The sequence below is a fragment of the Lampris incognitus genome, chromosome 2 (assembly GCF_029633865.1).
Source record: "Lampris incognitus isolate fLamInc1 chromosome 2, fLamInc1.hap2, whole genome shotgun sequence".
Lineage (NCBI taxonomy): Eukaryota > Metazoa > Chordata > Actinopteri > Lampriformes > Lampridae > Lampris > Lampris incognitus.
The window spans coordinates 91,889,802-91,906,252 of NC_079212.1; the positions used below are offsets into that span (position 1 = coordinate 91,889,802).

At 47.8% G+C, this 16,451-nt stretch overlaps 1 protein-coding gene across 3 annotated transcripts in view; it reads right to left on the reverse strand.

Moving 5' to 3' along the window:
- The window catches only part of ampd2a (adenosine monophosphate deaminase 2a), a 77,448-nt gene that overhangs the window by 20,349 nt on the left and 40,648 nt on the right, over positions 1-16,451 (reverse strand). For 2 of the 3 annotated variants that reach the window (XM_056298240.1, XM_056298232.1), the window contains exons 2-3: positions 4,233-4,363; positions 2,326-2,456 (exon numbers count right to left, since the gene is read on the reverse strand). The exons of the other annotated variant lie outside the window; for it this stretch is intronic. In XM_056298240.1, the coding sequence (XP_056154215.1) occupies positions 2,326-2,456; positions 4,233-4,363 (262 nt within the window). The remainder of the gene's footprint in view (positions 1-2,325; positions 2,457-4,232; positions 4,364-16,451) is intronic. 3 annotated transcript variants of the gene reach the window in all.

Here is a 16,451-nt window from a genome sequence, read left to right on the forward strand (position 1 = left end):
AGAGGTATAAAGTTGATCAGCCACAGCATGAAGATATGGGAAAGAGTAATAGAAGCTAGGTTAAGAGGAGAGGTGATGATCAGCGAGCAGCAGTATGGTTTCATGTCATGAAAGAGCACCACAGATGCGATGTTTACTTTGAGAATGTTGATGGAGAAGTATAGAGAAGGTCAGAAGGAGTTACATTGTGTCTTTGTAGATTTAGAGAAAGCATACGACAGGGTGCCGAAAGAGGAGGTGTGGTATTGTGTGAGGAAGTCAGGAGTTGCAGAGAAGTATGTAGGAGTGGTACAGGATATGTATGAGGGAAGTGTGACAGTGGTGAGGTGTGTGGTTGGAATGACAGATGGGTTCAAGGTGGAGGTGGGATTACATCAAGGATCGGCTCTGAGCCCTTTCTTGTTTGCAATGGTGATGGACAGGTTGACGGACGAGATCAGGCAGGAGTCTCCGTGGACTATGATGTTTGTGGATGCAAGGAGTAGAGGTGACGAAGGAGAATGAGTTTAAATACTTGGGGTCAATGGTTCAAAATAACGGGGAGTACGGAAGAGAAGTGAAGAAGAGAGTACAGGCAGGGTGGCGTGTGTGGAGAAAAGTGTCAGGAGTGATTTGCGACAGAAGGGTACCAGCAAGAGTTAAAGGGAAGGTTTACAAGACCAGCTATGTTATAAGGTTTGGAAATGGTGGCCCTGATGATAAGACAGGAGGTGGAGCTGGAGGTGGCAGAGTTGAAGATGCTAAGATTGTCGTTGGGATTGATGAAGAAAGACAGAATTAGCAACGAGGATATTAGAGGGACAGTTCAGGTTGGACGGTTTGGAGACAAGGCAAGACAGACAAGATTGAGCTGGTTTGGACATGTGTGGAGGAGAGATGCTGGGTATATTGACAGAAAGATGCTGAATATGGAGCTGCCAGGGAAGAGGAAAAGAGGAAAGCCAAAGAGGAGGTTTATGGATGTGGTGAGGGAGGACATGCAGGTGGCTGGTGTGACAGAGGAAGATGCAGAGGACAGGAAGAGATGGAAACGGATGAGCCGCTGTGGCACCCCCTAACGGGAGCAGTCAAGAGTAGTAGTAGCCTACGTCAGGCACCTTTCTTCTAAATTTTGCCGAACCTCAATAGCAGTGGCTAGTCTTGAGTCTCCCTACTTCAAGCATGAACTACATAATCCAAATATCGCTTCCGCCTCACAGATGAGAGCCTGCGGTACAGCCCTGATATCAAGAAGATCTGCAGTGATGTTCAGAAATAGAAATCACATTAAACAGATAAGAACGCTATCTTTTAATAGGCTATTATTTTGCAGTGAAGTATCTGGTTTAGCCAGTTGTGATGCTGTCAGTGAATTGAATGAGCTTTAGCTGTTGTGCTTTATGCTCAGGCCCGATGGTTGATCGCTGTACGTGGCTGAGGGAAAAAGAAGAGGATTACTTCTTACTGACTTTTGTTAGGATTTGTGGTTCGTTGGTAATAGCACACCCCAATAAAAATTGCAAAAAAATGTAAACAGTTTTCTTTATTGTAGTTCTATAATTTCATAAATGCAACAAAACATGGTATTATCGTAACGGAAATGCAAAGTTAAAGTATCAAATGATCATAAATAGTCCACCGCAGAGTAGCCACATGTGGTAAAACGTATTAATGGATGCTCGTTTATACCTGTTAGTCACGTGGATAGGCTCATTTAGACTTAACAGGCTGTTACCTTTATTATAAATCTCAAATAGGTTTTGCGGCTCCACACAGATGGTTTTTTTTGGCCAAAAATCCCCCCCCCCTTTTTTTTCTCCCCAATTGTATCCAATCAATTACCCCACTCTTCCAAGCCGTCCTGGTCGCTGCTCCGCCCCCTCTGCTGGTCCAGGGAGGGCTGCAGACTACCACATGCCTCCTCCCATACATGTGGAGTCGCCAGCCGCTTCTTTTCACCTGACAGTGAGGCGTTTCGCCAGGGGTACATAGTGCGTGGGAGGATCACGCTATTCGCCCCCCCCCCCCGAATAGGTGCCCCGACCAACCAGAGGAGGCGCCAGTGCAGCAACCAGGACACATACCCACATCTGGCTTCCCACCCGCAAACACGACCAATTGTGTCTGTAGGGACGCTTCGACCAAGCCGGAGGTAACACGGGGATTCGAACTGCCGATCCCTGTGTTGGTAGGTAATGGAATAAACTGCCACGCCACCCGGGCACCCCCAAAAATGGCTCTTTTGATAGTACAGGTTGCTGACCCCTGTTCTACTGCAACATAAGAAGGTTGTTTTTTTTCTGTGGTGTGTGTGTGTGTGCGTGCATGCGTGTTAATGAAACTCACTTGATGTCTTGGCTGATCTGCCTCTCCAGGCGGTGCCGTCGCTCCTCCAGCTGTTCGATGGGGCTGTCCTCCGGGAACTCGTAGGGAGCGCTCCGCATCTCGCTCTCGGCCATGCTGCGAGTGAACAGCTCCTGGTGACGCAGCACAACGGCCACGGTGTTTTGAAGCATAATTAAACGCGGAGACCGTTTCTGAATACATTTCCAATTCAAATTTCATGAAAATGCTAAAGGGAATTGTATGAAGTGGTATGACTCCAAATAAGAAACAGAATTATGTAAAAGTGTAGTAACAGAAGGTTGCACACACTAGAAAGATCATTTATGAGTGCATTATGCAAGAAGAACCACACGTATTCATGTCGGCATGAGGAGACAGGCGGTTCGGCATCAGGTTTTCAGCAGCGTTCATCATTTTGAGTTGAGACCAGTGTTCACATGGACTATACAGAGCTGATCACAATCAGGTGGCTTGGCAACAACTAGCAATGTGCTCAGCACGATACCTTAAAACACATTTCACTGGCTTTCTGAGCAACACATTTACAGAAAGAAACACTGCTGCAAAAATACATTGTCATCATCCATCCATCCATTATCCAATCCACTTATCCTGCTCTCGGGGTCGCTGGAGCCTATCCCAGCAGTCATTGGGCGGCAGGCGGGGAGACACCCTGGACAGGCCGCCAGGTCATCACAGGGCCGACACACACTTTCACACCTAGGGACAATTTAGTATGGCCGATTCACCTGACCTACATGTCTTTGGACTGTGAGCGGAAACAGGAGCCCCTGGAGGAAACCCATGCAGACACGGGGAGAACATGCAAACTCCACACGGAGGACGACCCCCAAGGTTGGACCGCCCTGGGGTTCGAACCCAGGACCTTCTTGCTGTGAGGCGACCGCGCTAACCACTGCGCCGCCGTGCCACCCTAAATTGTCGTCACCTACCACATAAATATAATTACATTTTAGGTCATCTTTCTATTGTAGGCAACCTTTTTTCTAAATCTATGTAGGATACATTTTTAGTAGAACATGCTGGATTTAGACTCAAGTGCAGGCCCTCCCGTTTTGTTTTTTCAGTATTTAGAATTTCAAAAGGAAAATTTAAGCTTTACAAAAGCCTATCTCATTCAGCTGGAGATCTTTTCAGTCGATCAAATGACAGCTCTCCGTGTTTTAATCACTCAGACATCAGAAGGAGAACCTATTATCTCTATCACTACTGATTCAATATTTTTGTGTGATAAGATATGGTGATATACGGTGGCGCAGTGGTTAGCACGGTCGCCTCACAGCAAGAAGGTCCTGGGTTCGAGCCCCGGGGTAGTCCAACCTTGGGGGTCGTTCCGGGTCATCCTCTGTGTGGAGTTTGCATGTTCTCCCCGTGTCTGTGTGGGTTTCCTCTGGGGGCTCCGGTTTCCTCCCACAGTCCAAAGACATGTAGGTCAGGTGAACTGGCCGTATTAGATTGTCCCTAGGTATATGTGTGTGTGTGTGTGTGTGTGGGCCCCGTGATGGCCTGGCGGCGTATCCAGGGTGTCTCCCCGCCTGCCGCCCAATGTCTGCTGGGAATGGAGATATGGAGATATTGTAATCTACTGATTTGCATTAGCAGCACTAATGCTAATGTTAGCTAGTTAGCTAATGTTAGCTAGTGCTAACAAATGCTTGAAAACATCTTGGAGGAGCTTATTATATTAGCCAAGACACCAATGCAATTGCTTTCTGGATTGATCAAAAACAATTCCAGGTCATCACAAATAAATAAAAAGGGCTTAAAAACCTTGACTATCTCCCTTTAAGACTGAATCCATCTAATGTACCTCTAGAATGAGACCCATTGTGTCTTTGCCCCCGTGAGATCACCATAATACTGTCCGTCTAGCGCTGAAATCTCACCTCTGCAATTTCTTTGTACTTTCCGTCCATGGATGTTCGCAGGTCAATCGGGAAGTGTTTAAGTGAAACCGGTGTCCCTGGGAGGGATCGCTGGGGTTTCAGGGGCTTCGGCCCGACTGCACCACGCAAGTCTGAAGACAGAGACAGAGTGTGTTAGGATTGTGAAGGGCATTCTTGTTTTTGTTTTTTTTTCTACGCAAGTTTGGAAACATTTGAGTGTAGATACCTCACTGTCAGGGCCCCAGGCATATCGCCCACAGCACACAACTATGACTTGACTGGCTCCATTATGCCATCCTTTGGCATCTCTGTACTTTTTTGGATAGGTCTCCTTTAGCTAATTTCTGCAGTGATAGAACAGAGTGTCTGGCTGATCATAGCATGTGATTTCTTGAGAGTGCAGAGTTCACCCAAGCTGACAGTCTGCAACTTGGCTCTGTATCTCACTATACACTGACAACATGCACCATGTCTGCAAATACCTTTCTATTATATCACACCATAAGTCTTCTCTTTTTTTTGGATTTTTCCCCCTTTTCTCCCCAGTTGTACCCGGCCAATTACCCCACTCTTCCGAGCCATCCCGGTCGCTGCTCCACCCCCTCTGCCAATCCAGGGAGGGCTGCAGACTACCACATGCTTCCTCCGCTACATGTGGAGTTGCCAGCTGCTGCTTTTCACCTGACGTTTCACCTGGGGAGACATAGCGCATGAGAGGATCCCGCTATTCCCCCAGTTCCAGTCCCCCCCCCCGAACAGGCACCCTGACCGAGCAGAGGAGGCGCCAGTGCAGCGACCAGGACACATACCCACATCCGGCTTCCCACCCGCAGACATGGCCAATTGTGTCTGTAGGGACGCCCGACCAAGTTGGAGATAACGCGGGGATTCGAACTGCCGATTTACGTGTTGGTAGGCAACAGAATAGACCCCACCATAAATCGTCTTTAGGTTATTTTACTTTGCTGGTACCCTTCCAGGCAGGTCAGCAAGCTCAGCCAGTCACAGAACAGATTTCATGTCACTGATACCTCAGCAAGGATGTCAGTTACCAACGTGGGAGTTTGCTTCAAAGACACTAGCCTGCCCTGCCTCCCATAGAAATATTTCCTCCATGGTTACATTATGAGTATTAGAAGATAAAGAAAAGAAGAAAAAGGCATTGCTTTATGAAAATATATTCTTCTGATAGCCAATGAAATGTGCTTTAAAGGATGGCTGCAGAAGGTCTGTGTAACCAAAATGTTGCATTAGATAAGTATTTATATTTGCGAGCTTAATTTTTCAGTGTGCAGATATCCTTTAATGTTCTATACTATGCATATTACCATGAAAACAAAACTTACTATAAAAATCAGGAATAACTGTTTACATAACATTGCATCTGAGATAATGGTCGATTCCCAGGTGGGAACACAGGCTTATCAGGTTTAATGTAAACAGGACAAGGTTGCACAGTGCACCTACACATGAACACGATATGTTGCCGTACTTTAGTGTCCTAAACATTAAGGGAAGACTAAAACATCCATCTGGTACGCTCAAAGTTAACAAAGCCAGTCTGATAGATACCACCGACTAGCATGGAAACCCATACAGGGGCTAAGATCAGGTTGTGTGTGTGTGTGTGTGTGTGTGTGTGTGTGTGTGTGTGTGTGTGTGTGTGTGTGTGTGTGTGTGTGTGTGTGTGTCTTACAATTCTGAGAACAGAGAACCATCCCAAACAGACAAGACTGTAAGATGACATAGAGCATTGTGTCACCAGCTGTTCTATATGTTGCAAAAACAGAGAAGGGGGAGGGGTCTAAAGGCCTGCAGGGCCTATAAATCAGGACAGGAAGATTAAAACTGCACTTAAACACTTGCACGTGGTTTGACTGTCATTTTAATTCAGGCATTAGCGAGGATGCGTGTGGATGACTGTGTGTTTGGGGTTTAAGGCCTGAAAGGGATCCATGAAATTCATATTGCAATGAGGCCTGTGCATTAGACAAGAGTCCGTACCATTCAGTAGCAAGAGCAAATGATTTACGACCATTGAGACTCTCTAACAAACAGACACAACACACGCCATTACACAGTATTTAATTAGCTATAGTGCACAGCCTGCTACACGAACCATCATCTGCACCGTGTAGCAGCCAAGCAAACACGCTGAACTACTGAGGCTACACTCACACTAAAGCCTCATGGTTATAGGCCACGGGTCGCTTGCAAGCAGACTTCATTTCCACTTTATTCACTGCACTGACTGCTGGGATAGGCTCCAGCATCCCGCGACCTGAACTCGGATAAGCAGCTTGGATAATGGATGGAAGTTACAAACTAACAGATTTGTACTACCACCTTCATTTGTGAAACATTCAGGTAACTATTGCTATCTCCCAAACTTTGGACTGCCTTCATAAATTTAGCTAGATACTCATAGTAACAAAATGTGGTAGTCAAGTTATGAACAATTTAAAAAGATAACGTCACTAATCTTTCCTGTGAGACAGGGTCTGGAATGCCTCTCGTTGAGAGTAATTCAAACAGGCACACCTGTCCAAAAGGTGGAGAGCCGGATCACAGCAACAGGGACTGACTTGAATAGTAACTAAACCCTCAACCGTTTTAATAGGTTTGCTTACACCTACGGGTTAAAAACCATGTAAAGGTTAAAAACATGACAGACTGGTCTTGGTACTCGGTAATGTAAGCATAGCAGGATGAACACAGCTGCAGCTAATAGCATTAATAATGGATCTGCTGGATGTAGGTGTACCAAAAAACCAGCATTGGCAATACTATTTACAATTGTCAGTGCTGTCTCGATCTGTTTGTCTGTCGATGCTGATAGTTGTGTCGGTACACCTAAATCAAACAGACCCAGCTGTGTTTATCCTGCTATGCTAACATCACAGAGTACCGACACCAGCCTGCCATGTCTTTAACATTACCATGCTTTTTAACCTGTAAATGTCAGCAAACTCACTAAAATGGTCTAGGGTTTAGTTGCCGTTTAACAGGGCTATGTAGTCAAGACAGACACAACAGAATTACAGACAGCAGAACCATATTCGTAAATCTAACAATATGGAGTAATTCCCACCACAACAGCTGGCAAACATTTTTAGATTGAACACGGTGTTTCCATCATGTTGACTTGTTATGACTTCTACGACACGGCTAAATTTACATTTTGACACCGTCGCCCCAATGTTGTTTAAGAGTTTGATGTGCTGTCTCAACAGCCAGTCCCCTTGGATCAGTCCCCAAAGCTGTGATTGGATGGCCCAATTTTTAGCCGTTGCGGCCTCTTTTTAGCCATTCTCAGTAACGGAGAGGGGAGATTCCATATACCACGAAAAAAGCACGAGGCCACTCGGACTGCAACAGACTAGCGAGACTACCTGTTGCTACACGTCAAGGATAGCTATGACAATGATGAATGGAATAACGATCCAGGGCAACATATTGTGAGCCAAGGTTTTGAAGAAGTGGAGGCTTTCATGACTGAAATTCAAAAGCTCAGCCAGTTCCTGTAACATTTACTCTGTGTAGCAGAGCATATTTCATACATATTTCAAACATATTTCCCTCGAAAGGAAAATTCTCATCAAAGGGTCACAGAATTTCCCTTTCTACACCCGTGTGCAATGAATTGTCGTAAAAAGTCCTCTAACAATCATCTTTGAAAACTCATCTTTAACAATCACTACTGTTGTCCTGAGGCGTGCTGAATGATCCAGGTAAGGAAATCCCAGAAAGTTGAATCAGAATTACAATGGAACGGGGAGTCAAAGAGGCCATCTATGTGAAGAGGGAACGACCATCCCCGATCCAAGCAAGGGGGCTAAGAGTACATCTGTCGCCATCTTACAATGTCGGGATTGCAGCTATTCCTCAGTCCTCTGAATAACACACGTGGCCATTGTAACTCTAATTAATGGTCACAGCATTTGCATATGAAACTGATCGTTGGTTTAGGTCATTATGCAGCTGTGTGGTTTATAAGGTTGGGGGTACCTGCAGTCACTGATGATGTCACATAAATACAGAGTGCTACCATACAACTTTAGTACTTGTTTTAATTCTTATGACTGTGATGAGGGTATGACTTGCAACAATGTTAAACAACAGTATGAAAAGTTTTTTTTTTCTTGCGAACTGAATTTGGCCAATTACCCCACTCTTCCGAGTCATCCCAGTCGCTGCTCCACCCCCTCTGCTGATCAGGGGAGGGCTGCAGACTACCACATGTCTCCTCCGATACATGTGGAGTCGCCAGCCGCTTCTTTTCACCTGACAGTGAGGAGTTTCGCCAGGGGGACGTAGCGCGTGCGAGGATCACGCTATTCCCCCCAGTTCCCCCTCCCCCCTGAACAGGCTCCCCGACCGACCACAGGAGGCGCTAGTGCAGTGACCAGGACACATACCCACATCCGGCTTCCCACCCGCAGACATGGCCGATTGTGTCTGTAGGGACGCCCAACCAAGCCAGAGGTAACATGGGGATTCGAACCAGCGACCGATCCCCGTGTTGGTAGGCAACGGAATAGACCGCTACGCCACCTGGACGCCCATGAAAAGTAATTTAAAAGAGAGCCATACCATGTTTACATGACTTTAATGTGATATGTAACATGACTATAAGTCCATAATTCACCCGTAAGCGCAGTCCTCTGAATAAAAAGCTACAGCAGCACATCAAACAACCGAGTAGCTGACACCCCCCCCCTCCACACACACACACACCGGTATTGGCATGGATACATGAATGCAAGCCTGCACACACACACCTGGGTATGACAATGAGGAGCTGACCTGCTGAAAACAGATGACCGCGATCCCACTTCAGATAAAGCCTACTACAATTTCATGAGACTATTTTTGTCTCATTTATGTAAACTGTTTTTCTCTTTTTTTTTTGCTAAAAGATCCAAAGTAGGGAAGAAATTTTCAAGACACCCAGAATTTAATTCCCAGCAGTGAATTATAGCTGTGCATGTGCAGAGTAATTTTAATGAGTTGAAAAAATTGTAGGTCTAAGCTGCTGAAAGGGTGTTTTTATTTCCCATTTAATTGTTGTTGTGTGTGCTCGGTGGCATTTAGTCTTCATTATCTACTGCCTGTCTCCAAGATCCAAGAAGATCACGCAGTGTCTTTGTCCACGTCTGCATCTAAGTTAGTGCCTTAGTTTGATGGCTGGGAGAGCTGGTGCTGGATCGGCTGGGAGAGCTTGGTCTGTGTGTCCTCTGGGCCCAGGGACCACGGCCCTGCCTGGAGCTGCGCACGAAGACGAAGCACCAAGGAAGCACCGTCTGACAGGACGTGGAAGTGGGGCAGGCTAAGCTAACTGCTAGCCCATGTAGACCAGCAGTTCCGATAACAACGAGGGTGGTCTGGTGGTGGCCTCGCCTAACCTTGACTGTGTTTTTAGTGTCGTCGTGTGGAGTGAGGAGAGGTGTTTCGAAGGTGTCTGGCTGGGAGAGCTGGCGTTGGATCGGCTGAGGGAGCCTGGTCTGCTGCGTATGGTGGACCAAAGCACCACGGCCCTGCCCGGAGCTGCACCCAAACAGGAAACGCCAAGGGAGGTCTGACAGGACGCAGAAGCGGGGCAGGCTAAGCTAACTGCTAGGTCATACAGACCAGCAGCTCGGACAGTCATCCTGGCTGGCGTTCGTTCTCTTGGACAGTCGATATGTTGGATTAGGAAGTTTTTGGATATGTGTTTTTGTCTTTGTGTTGCATGCTGTGGGCTGGGGGAAATTATATTTCGTTTGATTTCATGTGTGCAAGTACATGAAATGAAACGACAAATAAACTGTTCCTGATTCCTGACTGTGTTGTTAGGAATGGACATGACAGATGAATCTACGCAGAGCAACGGCACAACATCCTTCAATCGAGGGGGTTTTGATCTGCTATGCTCTTTGTTAAGTAGCTCTCTTATTCGCTGTGATCAAAGATTAAGGATTTACGTGGGCGTCCGGGTAGCGTAGAGATCTATTCCATTGCCTACCAACACGGTTCGAATCCCCGTGTTACCTCCGGCTTGGTCGGGCATCCCTGCAGACACAATTGGCCGTTGTCTGAGGGTGGGGAGCTGGATGTGGGTATGTGTCCTGGTTGCTGCACTAGCGCCTCCTCTGGTGTGGTCGGTTGGGGCGCCTGTTCAAGGGGGGAGGGGGAACTGGGGGGGAATAGCGTGATCCTCCCGCGTGCTACGTCCCCCTGGCGAAACTCCTCACTGTCCGGTGAAAAGAAGCAGCTGGCGACTCCACGTGTATCGGAGGAGCCATAACGTAGTCTGCAGCCCACCCCGGCTCGGCAGAGGAGGTGGAACAGTGACCGGGACGGCTCGGAAGAGTGGGGTAATTCGCCAAGTACAATTGGGGAGAAAAGGGGGGGGTTGAGGATTTACGACTATGCCACAATATAAGGACAAACTACTGCAAGGACAGATAGAAGGGTGTGGTTATATAGTATGTATAAACACAAGTAATGCCACAGCAAACACGTAGTATGCATGTGGTTATCTACTCATAGTGCAAACCTGAGCACTAAGTGTACACACACACACCATAGTATCCACACAATCCCCCAGCTGCTCCACCACAGGCACCTCTTAATCCACCAACCCCAACTCCAGTTATCGGAGTGACATCTGTGCAACAGGAAACACAACCCTTCTTCACAGCACTACACCAGTAAACCCTGCAGTAAACACTCAAGGCTCTGTAACAGGCACGTTTCTGCACAAAATGCAAAACAATGCGAGAGCTCTGCCTCAATACATTAACATTTTTGGCAAACAGTCACATGGTAGGGTACTGCAGGGAGAACCAGACACGAGATCATTGAAATACCATCAAACCTGTGAAGCTGGACACAGCAGCTAGAAGCTGGGAACAGAAAGCAGAACATGGGTTTGCTGCGGTGGATCAGGCTGGAGCGTGGTCCAAAAAGCCGAAGATCATAAAGCACTTTATTCAGTGACGGACATAATGTGGTAGTAAACCCCAAAAGTCAGTTACTGCATCTACAGGGATGATAACTTTATAAATATACTGTATAATAAACTGTGGGCAGACACGATGGTGGAAAGGACACATAAGACAACAGGAATAAAAACATGAGGGCAGGGATGTCCTGAAAACAGGAAAGCGTTTGATTAACTCCAGAAGAGAAAACTTCTAACTTAAGGCAGAGGGCTTGGGAAAAACTCGGCCGTTTGACTTTTGTCACCCTGTGCCAACATGAAAAATGACCGTCAGGGGAATTGAAAACAGCAAAGTAATTTTTGCTGAAAAAGGCCACAATTGTAGCCAAAACTGCTACATGAGGAAAAAATTAGCTTTGGATATGTGAAACGTAGCCCTGTGCTATGACTGACAGTCACAATGGTGAGTTACCAACAGTAACCAGTTACATGCAGTTATATTTCATATATAAAGTGTAACGATCACGGATGGATAGACTCGCTAGCCCTCGGCTAATGGGTCGGACCCTTTAGTCGACTGGTTAACGTAGTCACCCGTGGTGCGGGAGACCTGGGTTTGCGTCCCGGCTGCAGCGGCTCCCGGCTGGCCCCTGGAGCACCATATCGATACCGAATTTAGCGCGGACACCCGATCGATGCAGTCCGCTGCAGCCCAGAGACCCTGAGCTCAATCGATCCGCCAGCCTCAGCCTCCCGGTGACTTGATTGTAACGAATTCAGGGGGCTGCCGGGAACCACCATAGCTGGGATGCGAACCCAGGTCTCCCGCGCCACGGGCGACTGCGTTAACCAGTCGACTAAAGGGTCCGACCCATTAGCTAATGGTTAGTGAGTCTATTCATCCGTGATCGTTACATATCTACCATATATATATGAAACCAGTTATATGCAGGCTAGTCCTTGAGACAAAATTAAATCAACTTGGTGCAAGTCAATTGTGAGAGAGAGAAAGTGGCTCAACAAGGGACACAAATCTTCCATACCCTCGTTCCCTACTTTCTCGTCTGATTTCAGAGAGGCCTTGACAGCAGCACTTTTGTTATTCATTTCAAACCACTGTGCAAAATCCAGTTTCCCTGTATCGGGGCACCTGCAGAACAGTCCAGCTTGGTGGCTCTGCACTTAGTATGTAAAAATATGTGTGCATGTGTGTGCGCGTGTGTGTTTGTACGTTTTACAATTCAACAGCATACCACTATCCATTAGCACTGGCTTTATACCACAACAACGCCTATGTAGTCTAAGTCCTTCGATGTGGTGAGTGAGCAACAAAAGATTCAGTCACAGGAGCGCTCACCTCTTCCGTCCTCCCTGGGGCGTGAGTCTGCACAGCTTTCATGTACCCCTCGTGTTGGCCACACATTCTGTATGCTGCTCTTGTCTTAGGGCCCTGACACACCAGGCCGATGGGTCGGCCAATGTCGGGCCATCGGTGAAAGTCGTAACCCTAGTTTTTGCTGTGTGTCCCGCACCATCGGCACTAGTCGGACCCTTGTCGGCAGCTTCTCGGCCGATTCAGCATCTTGAATCGGCGCAGCCTGTCGGTGAGAGAGATCACTCCGATTGGCTGTTCAGCATAGTGAATCAGTGCTAAGCTAGCGAATCAGGGCCGTCAGCTGTAGTCTTTGCGGTGTGTTCAGGTGCTACTTTTTGGCCCAGACGGCAGCCGACGCAACAGACGGCCTTCCTCGCCGCTAGGCGGTTTGGTGTGTCTGGGCCCTTAAGGGTCATTTATGACCCGCCTTCATTAAACCTCTAAATTAGAGCAACTTAATTTAATTGTAAACCCCAAATCTATTTTGCATGAAGAAACAACCTGTCACTCAACACAAACTTTGTGACTATCTTGGTTTTCCCTCTTCACCGTGCAGAAAGGCTGCATTTAATTACTCGTTTTTATTACAGCTCACCTGTCATACTTGTTTTCTTTACTAAAATAGAGGTTTATTATTATCATTATTGCTTAGGGTACTGCGTAGATGTAAAAATTAACTTTTTAGCAAGAGATCCCACTTGTATAGCCTACGAAAGTAGCAGAAATGTGCAGAAAATAGTTTTTAGTACCCTTGGTGGTATACGGCTTTCATGGAAATATGAACAAAAACAACGTTTCACGTTTTCTAATGCTGGGGTCACTCTAGGAAAAGTCATCACATTTCAGGTTGAAAAAAGATAATTTAGAGTCTGCTGTTAAACGCCGTTATGGGTCATTAGACGGGGTAGACTAACTAGCCGCTCCTCTGACCCCTGCACTGCCTCAGAGAGGAACCCCTTGCTCTGTGAGGACCACTGGACTTCTTTCTGACCACCCGCTTCTCTTCTAGACCTCAGGGCAGATGAGAACTGGCTGCAACATCACAACACCTCCGAGGTACTTGAATCGAAGTCGACCGATAACGACATGAATTAACGGAAAATGTCAGGCAAAGCTTCTTTTTTTTTGTTGAATTTTCCCCTTTTCTCCCCAGTTGTATCCAACCAATTACCCCACTCTTCCGAGCTGCCGACCCGGGGAGGGCTGCAGACTACCACGTCTCCCCCGATACATGTGGAGTCGCCAGCCGCTTCTTTTCCCCTGACAGTGAGGAGTTTCGCCAGGGGGACGTAGCGCGTGGGAGGATCACGCTATTCCCCCCAGTTCCCCCCTCCCCCCCGAACAGGCGCCCCGACTGATCAGAGGAGGCGCTGGTGCAGCGACCAGGATACATACCCACATCCGGCTTCCCACCCGCAGACACAGCCAATTGTGCCTGTAAGGACGCCCGACCAAGCCGGAGGTAACACGGGGATTCAAACCAGTGATCCCCGTGTTGGTAGGTAACGGAATAGACCGCTACGCTACCCGGGCACTCCTTCTCTGACAGACAGCATGGCTTGGACTGTGAGAGTGACTGTGGACAGTAAAAAGACAATCATGGTGTGTGTGTGTGTGTGTGTGTGTGTGTGTGTGTGTGTGTGTGTGTGTGTGTGTGTGTGTGTGTCGCGATAGAACAGTGAGTTACCACCACCACCGCCACCATGTTATCGCTTCATGTGTCTGTGTTTACTGCTCTAGAGTTAAGTAATACAGTCTCTCTGCACAGCTCAGTGCGCCTCGTTTTGCTTAATTCCCTGGGAGGGAGTGCAGCGCCACATAAACGCATCAAATATCCCTAAGCCAACAAGGGGACGAGAATAAACCTGTATCTCAGGCCTGTGCCTCAGAAACGCTGTCAATACCCAGCGAGCTGAGTACACGTAAACAACTGCGGTGCAACGGCGGAAATACCTGGGAATATCCAGGGGGTGAATACTGCCAGCCACAGCATGACACCTAAATGCTGAGTGTGCATGAATCCGTGTAAAGTTAAGGTGATTTTTCTCACGGACGGTATATCCAAAGACACCTGTTAAACGAACGCCTGAGAGGAGCGACGTGAATTTCATGCACGGACGCATTGCAAAATACATGCCAGCATTATAACTAGCTAAACATTGCAACAGAAGAATAGTGCTTCAGATGCAAGGACTGTGCTCTGTGCTGCCTTTAGTATGGAGAAACAAAAGACTGAAGGTCACAATCACAACCATCTACACTGATCAGCAAAAACATTAAAACCACAGCCAGGTGAAGTGAACAACATCGGTTGTCTTGTTACAAGCGGCAGAAGAGCCGCTTGTAGCTCAAATTGCTGAATAAGCTAATGCTGGTTATGACAGACGGGTGTCAGAACACATGGTGCACCACTGCTTGCTGCACATGGGGCTGCGTAGCCGCAGACCGGTCAGAGTGCTCATGGTGACCCGTTCGCTGCCGAGAGTGCCTACAACGGGCACACGAGCGTCAGAACTGGACCACGGAGCAATGGAAGAAGGTGGCCTGGTCTGATGAACCACATTTTCTTTTACATCTTGTGGATGGCTGGGTGCATGTGCGTCGTTTACCCGGAGAAGAGATGGCACCAGGATGCACTATGGAACGAAGGCAAGCCGGTGGAGGCAGTGTGATGATCTGGGCAATGTTCTGCTAGGGAAACCTTGGGTCCTGGCATTCATGTGGATGTTACTTTGACATGTAGCACCTACCTAAACATTGCTGCAGACCAAGTACACCCCTTCATGGCAACAGTATTCGCTGATGACAATGGCCTCTTTCAGCAGAATAATGCCCACCGCCACACTGCACACATTGTTCAGGGATGATTTGAGGAACATGACAAGGTGTTGCCTTGGCCTCCAAATTGATCTCATCTTCAGCCGCTTTCCCGGGGTCGGGTCGCTGTGGTGGCAAGTAGGGCACTCCAGACGTCCCGCTCCCCAGCAATGCCCTGCAGCTCCTCCTGGGGGATCCCAAGGCATTCCCAGGCCAGATTGGACATGTAGTTCCTCCAGCGGGTTCTGGGTCTACCCCGGGGTTTCCTCCCAGTTGACCGTGCCCGGTAAACCTCCAAAGGAAGGGGCCCAGGAGGCATCCTAATCAGATGTCTGAACCATCTCAACAAACGAAGACTGACTGGTAAATTGAGAGCTTTGCCTCCCGGCTCAGCTCCTTCTTCACCACAACGGTCCGGTACAACGTCCGCATTACTGCTGATGCTGCACCGATCCGCCTGTCAATCTCCCGCTCCCATCCTACCCTCACTTGTGAACAAGACCCGGAGATACTTGAACTCCTTCACTTGAGGTGGAGTATTTGGAGGCCGCTCCAAATTCCCCAGATCTAAATCAAACTGAGTATCTGTGGGATGTGCTACAAAAACAAGTCCAATCCATGGAGGCCCCACCCCAGAACTTACAGGACTTAAAGGATCTGCTGCTAACGTCTTGCTGCCAGATACCAAAGGACACCTTCAGAGCTCTTTTGGAGCCCATGCCTTGACGGGCCAGAGCTGTTTTAGCTGCACAAGTGGGGCCTACACAATATGAGGCAGGTAGTTTTAATATTTTGGCTGATCGGCGCACCGCCGAGACTGTCTGCACAGAAACACGCTGTTTGTGTGTTACTTAAAAAAAGGCCGCACTTAAAGTCAAATTTCTCGAGTCCGTCCGGCACGAGTGCTCAGACAAACTGACATCAGTGAGCGGTGTGCATGTGACACTGAAGGAGGCCCTGCCACTCAGCAGTACACCAACAATTGCGCCACAACCGTCTACTTCTTGAAAAAGACAAGTTAACCCTCTGCTCCTTCATTCCCGCCGTGTCTGATGATCCGCTACATCCCACCCGCCCCGTTTCCTGTGCACAACGTTTGCCC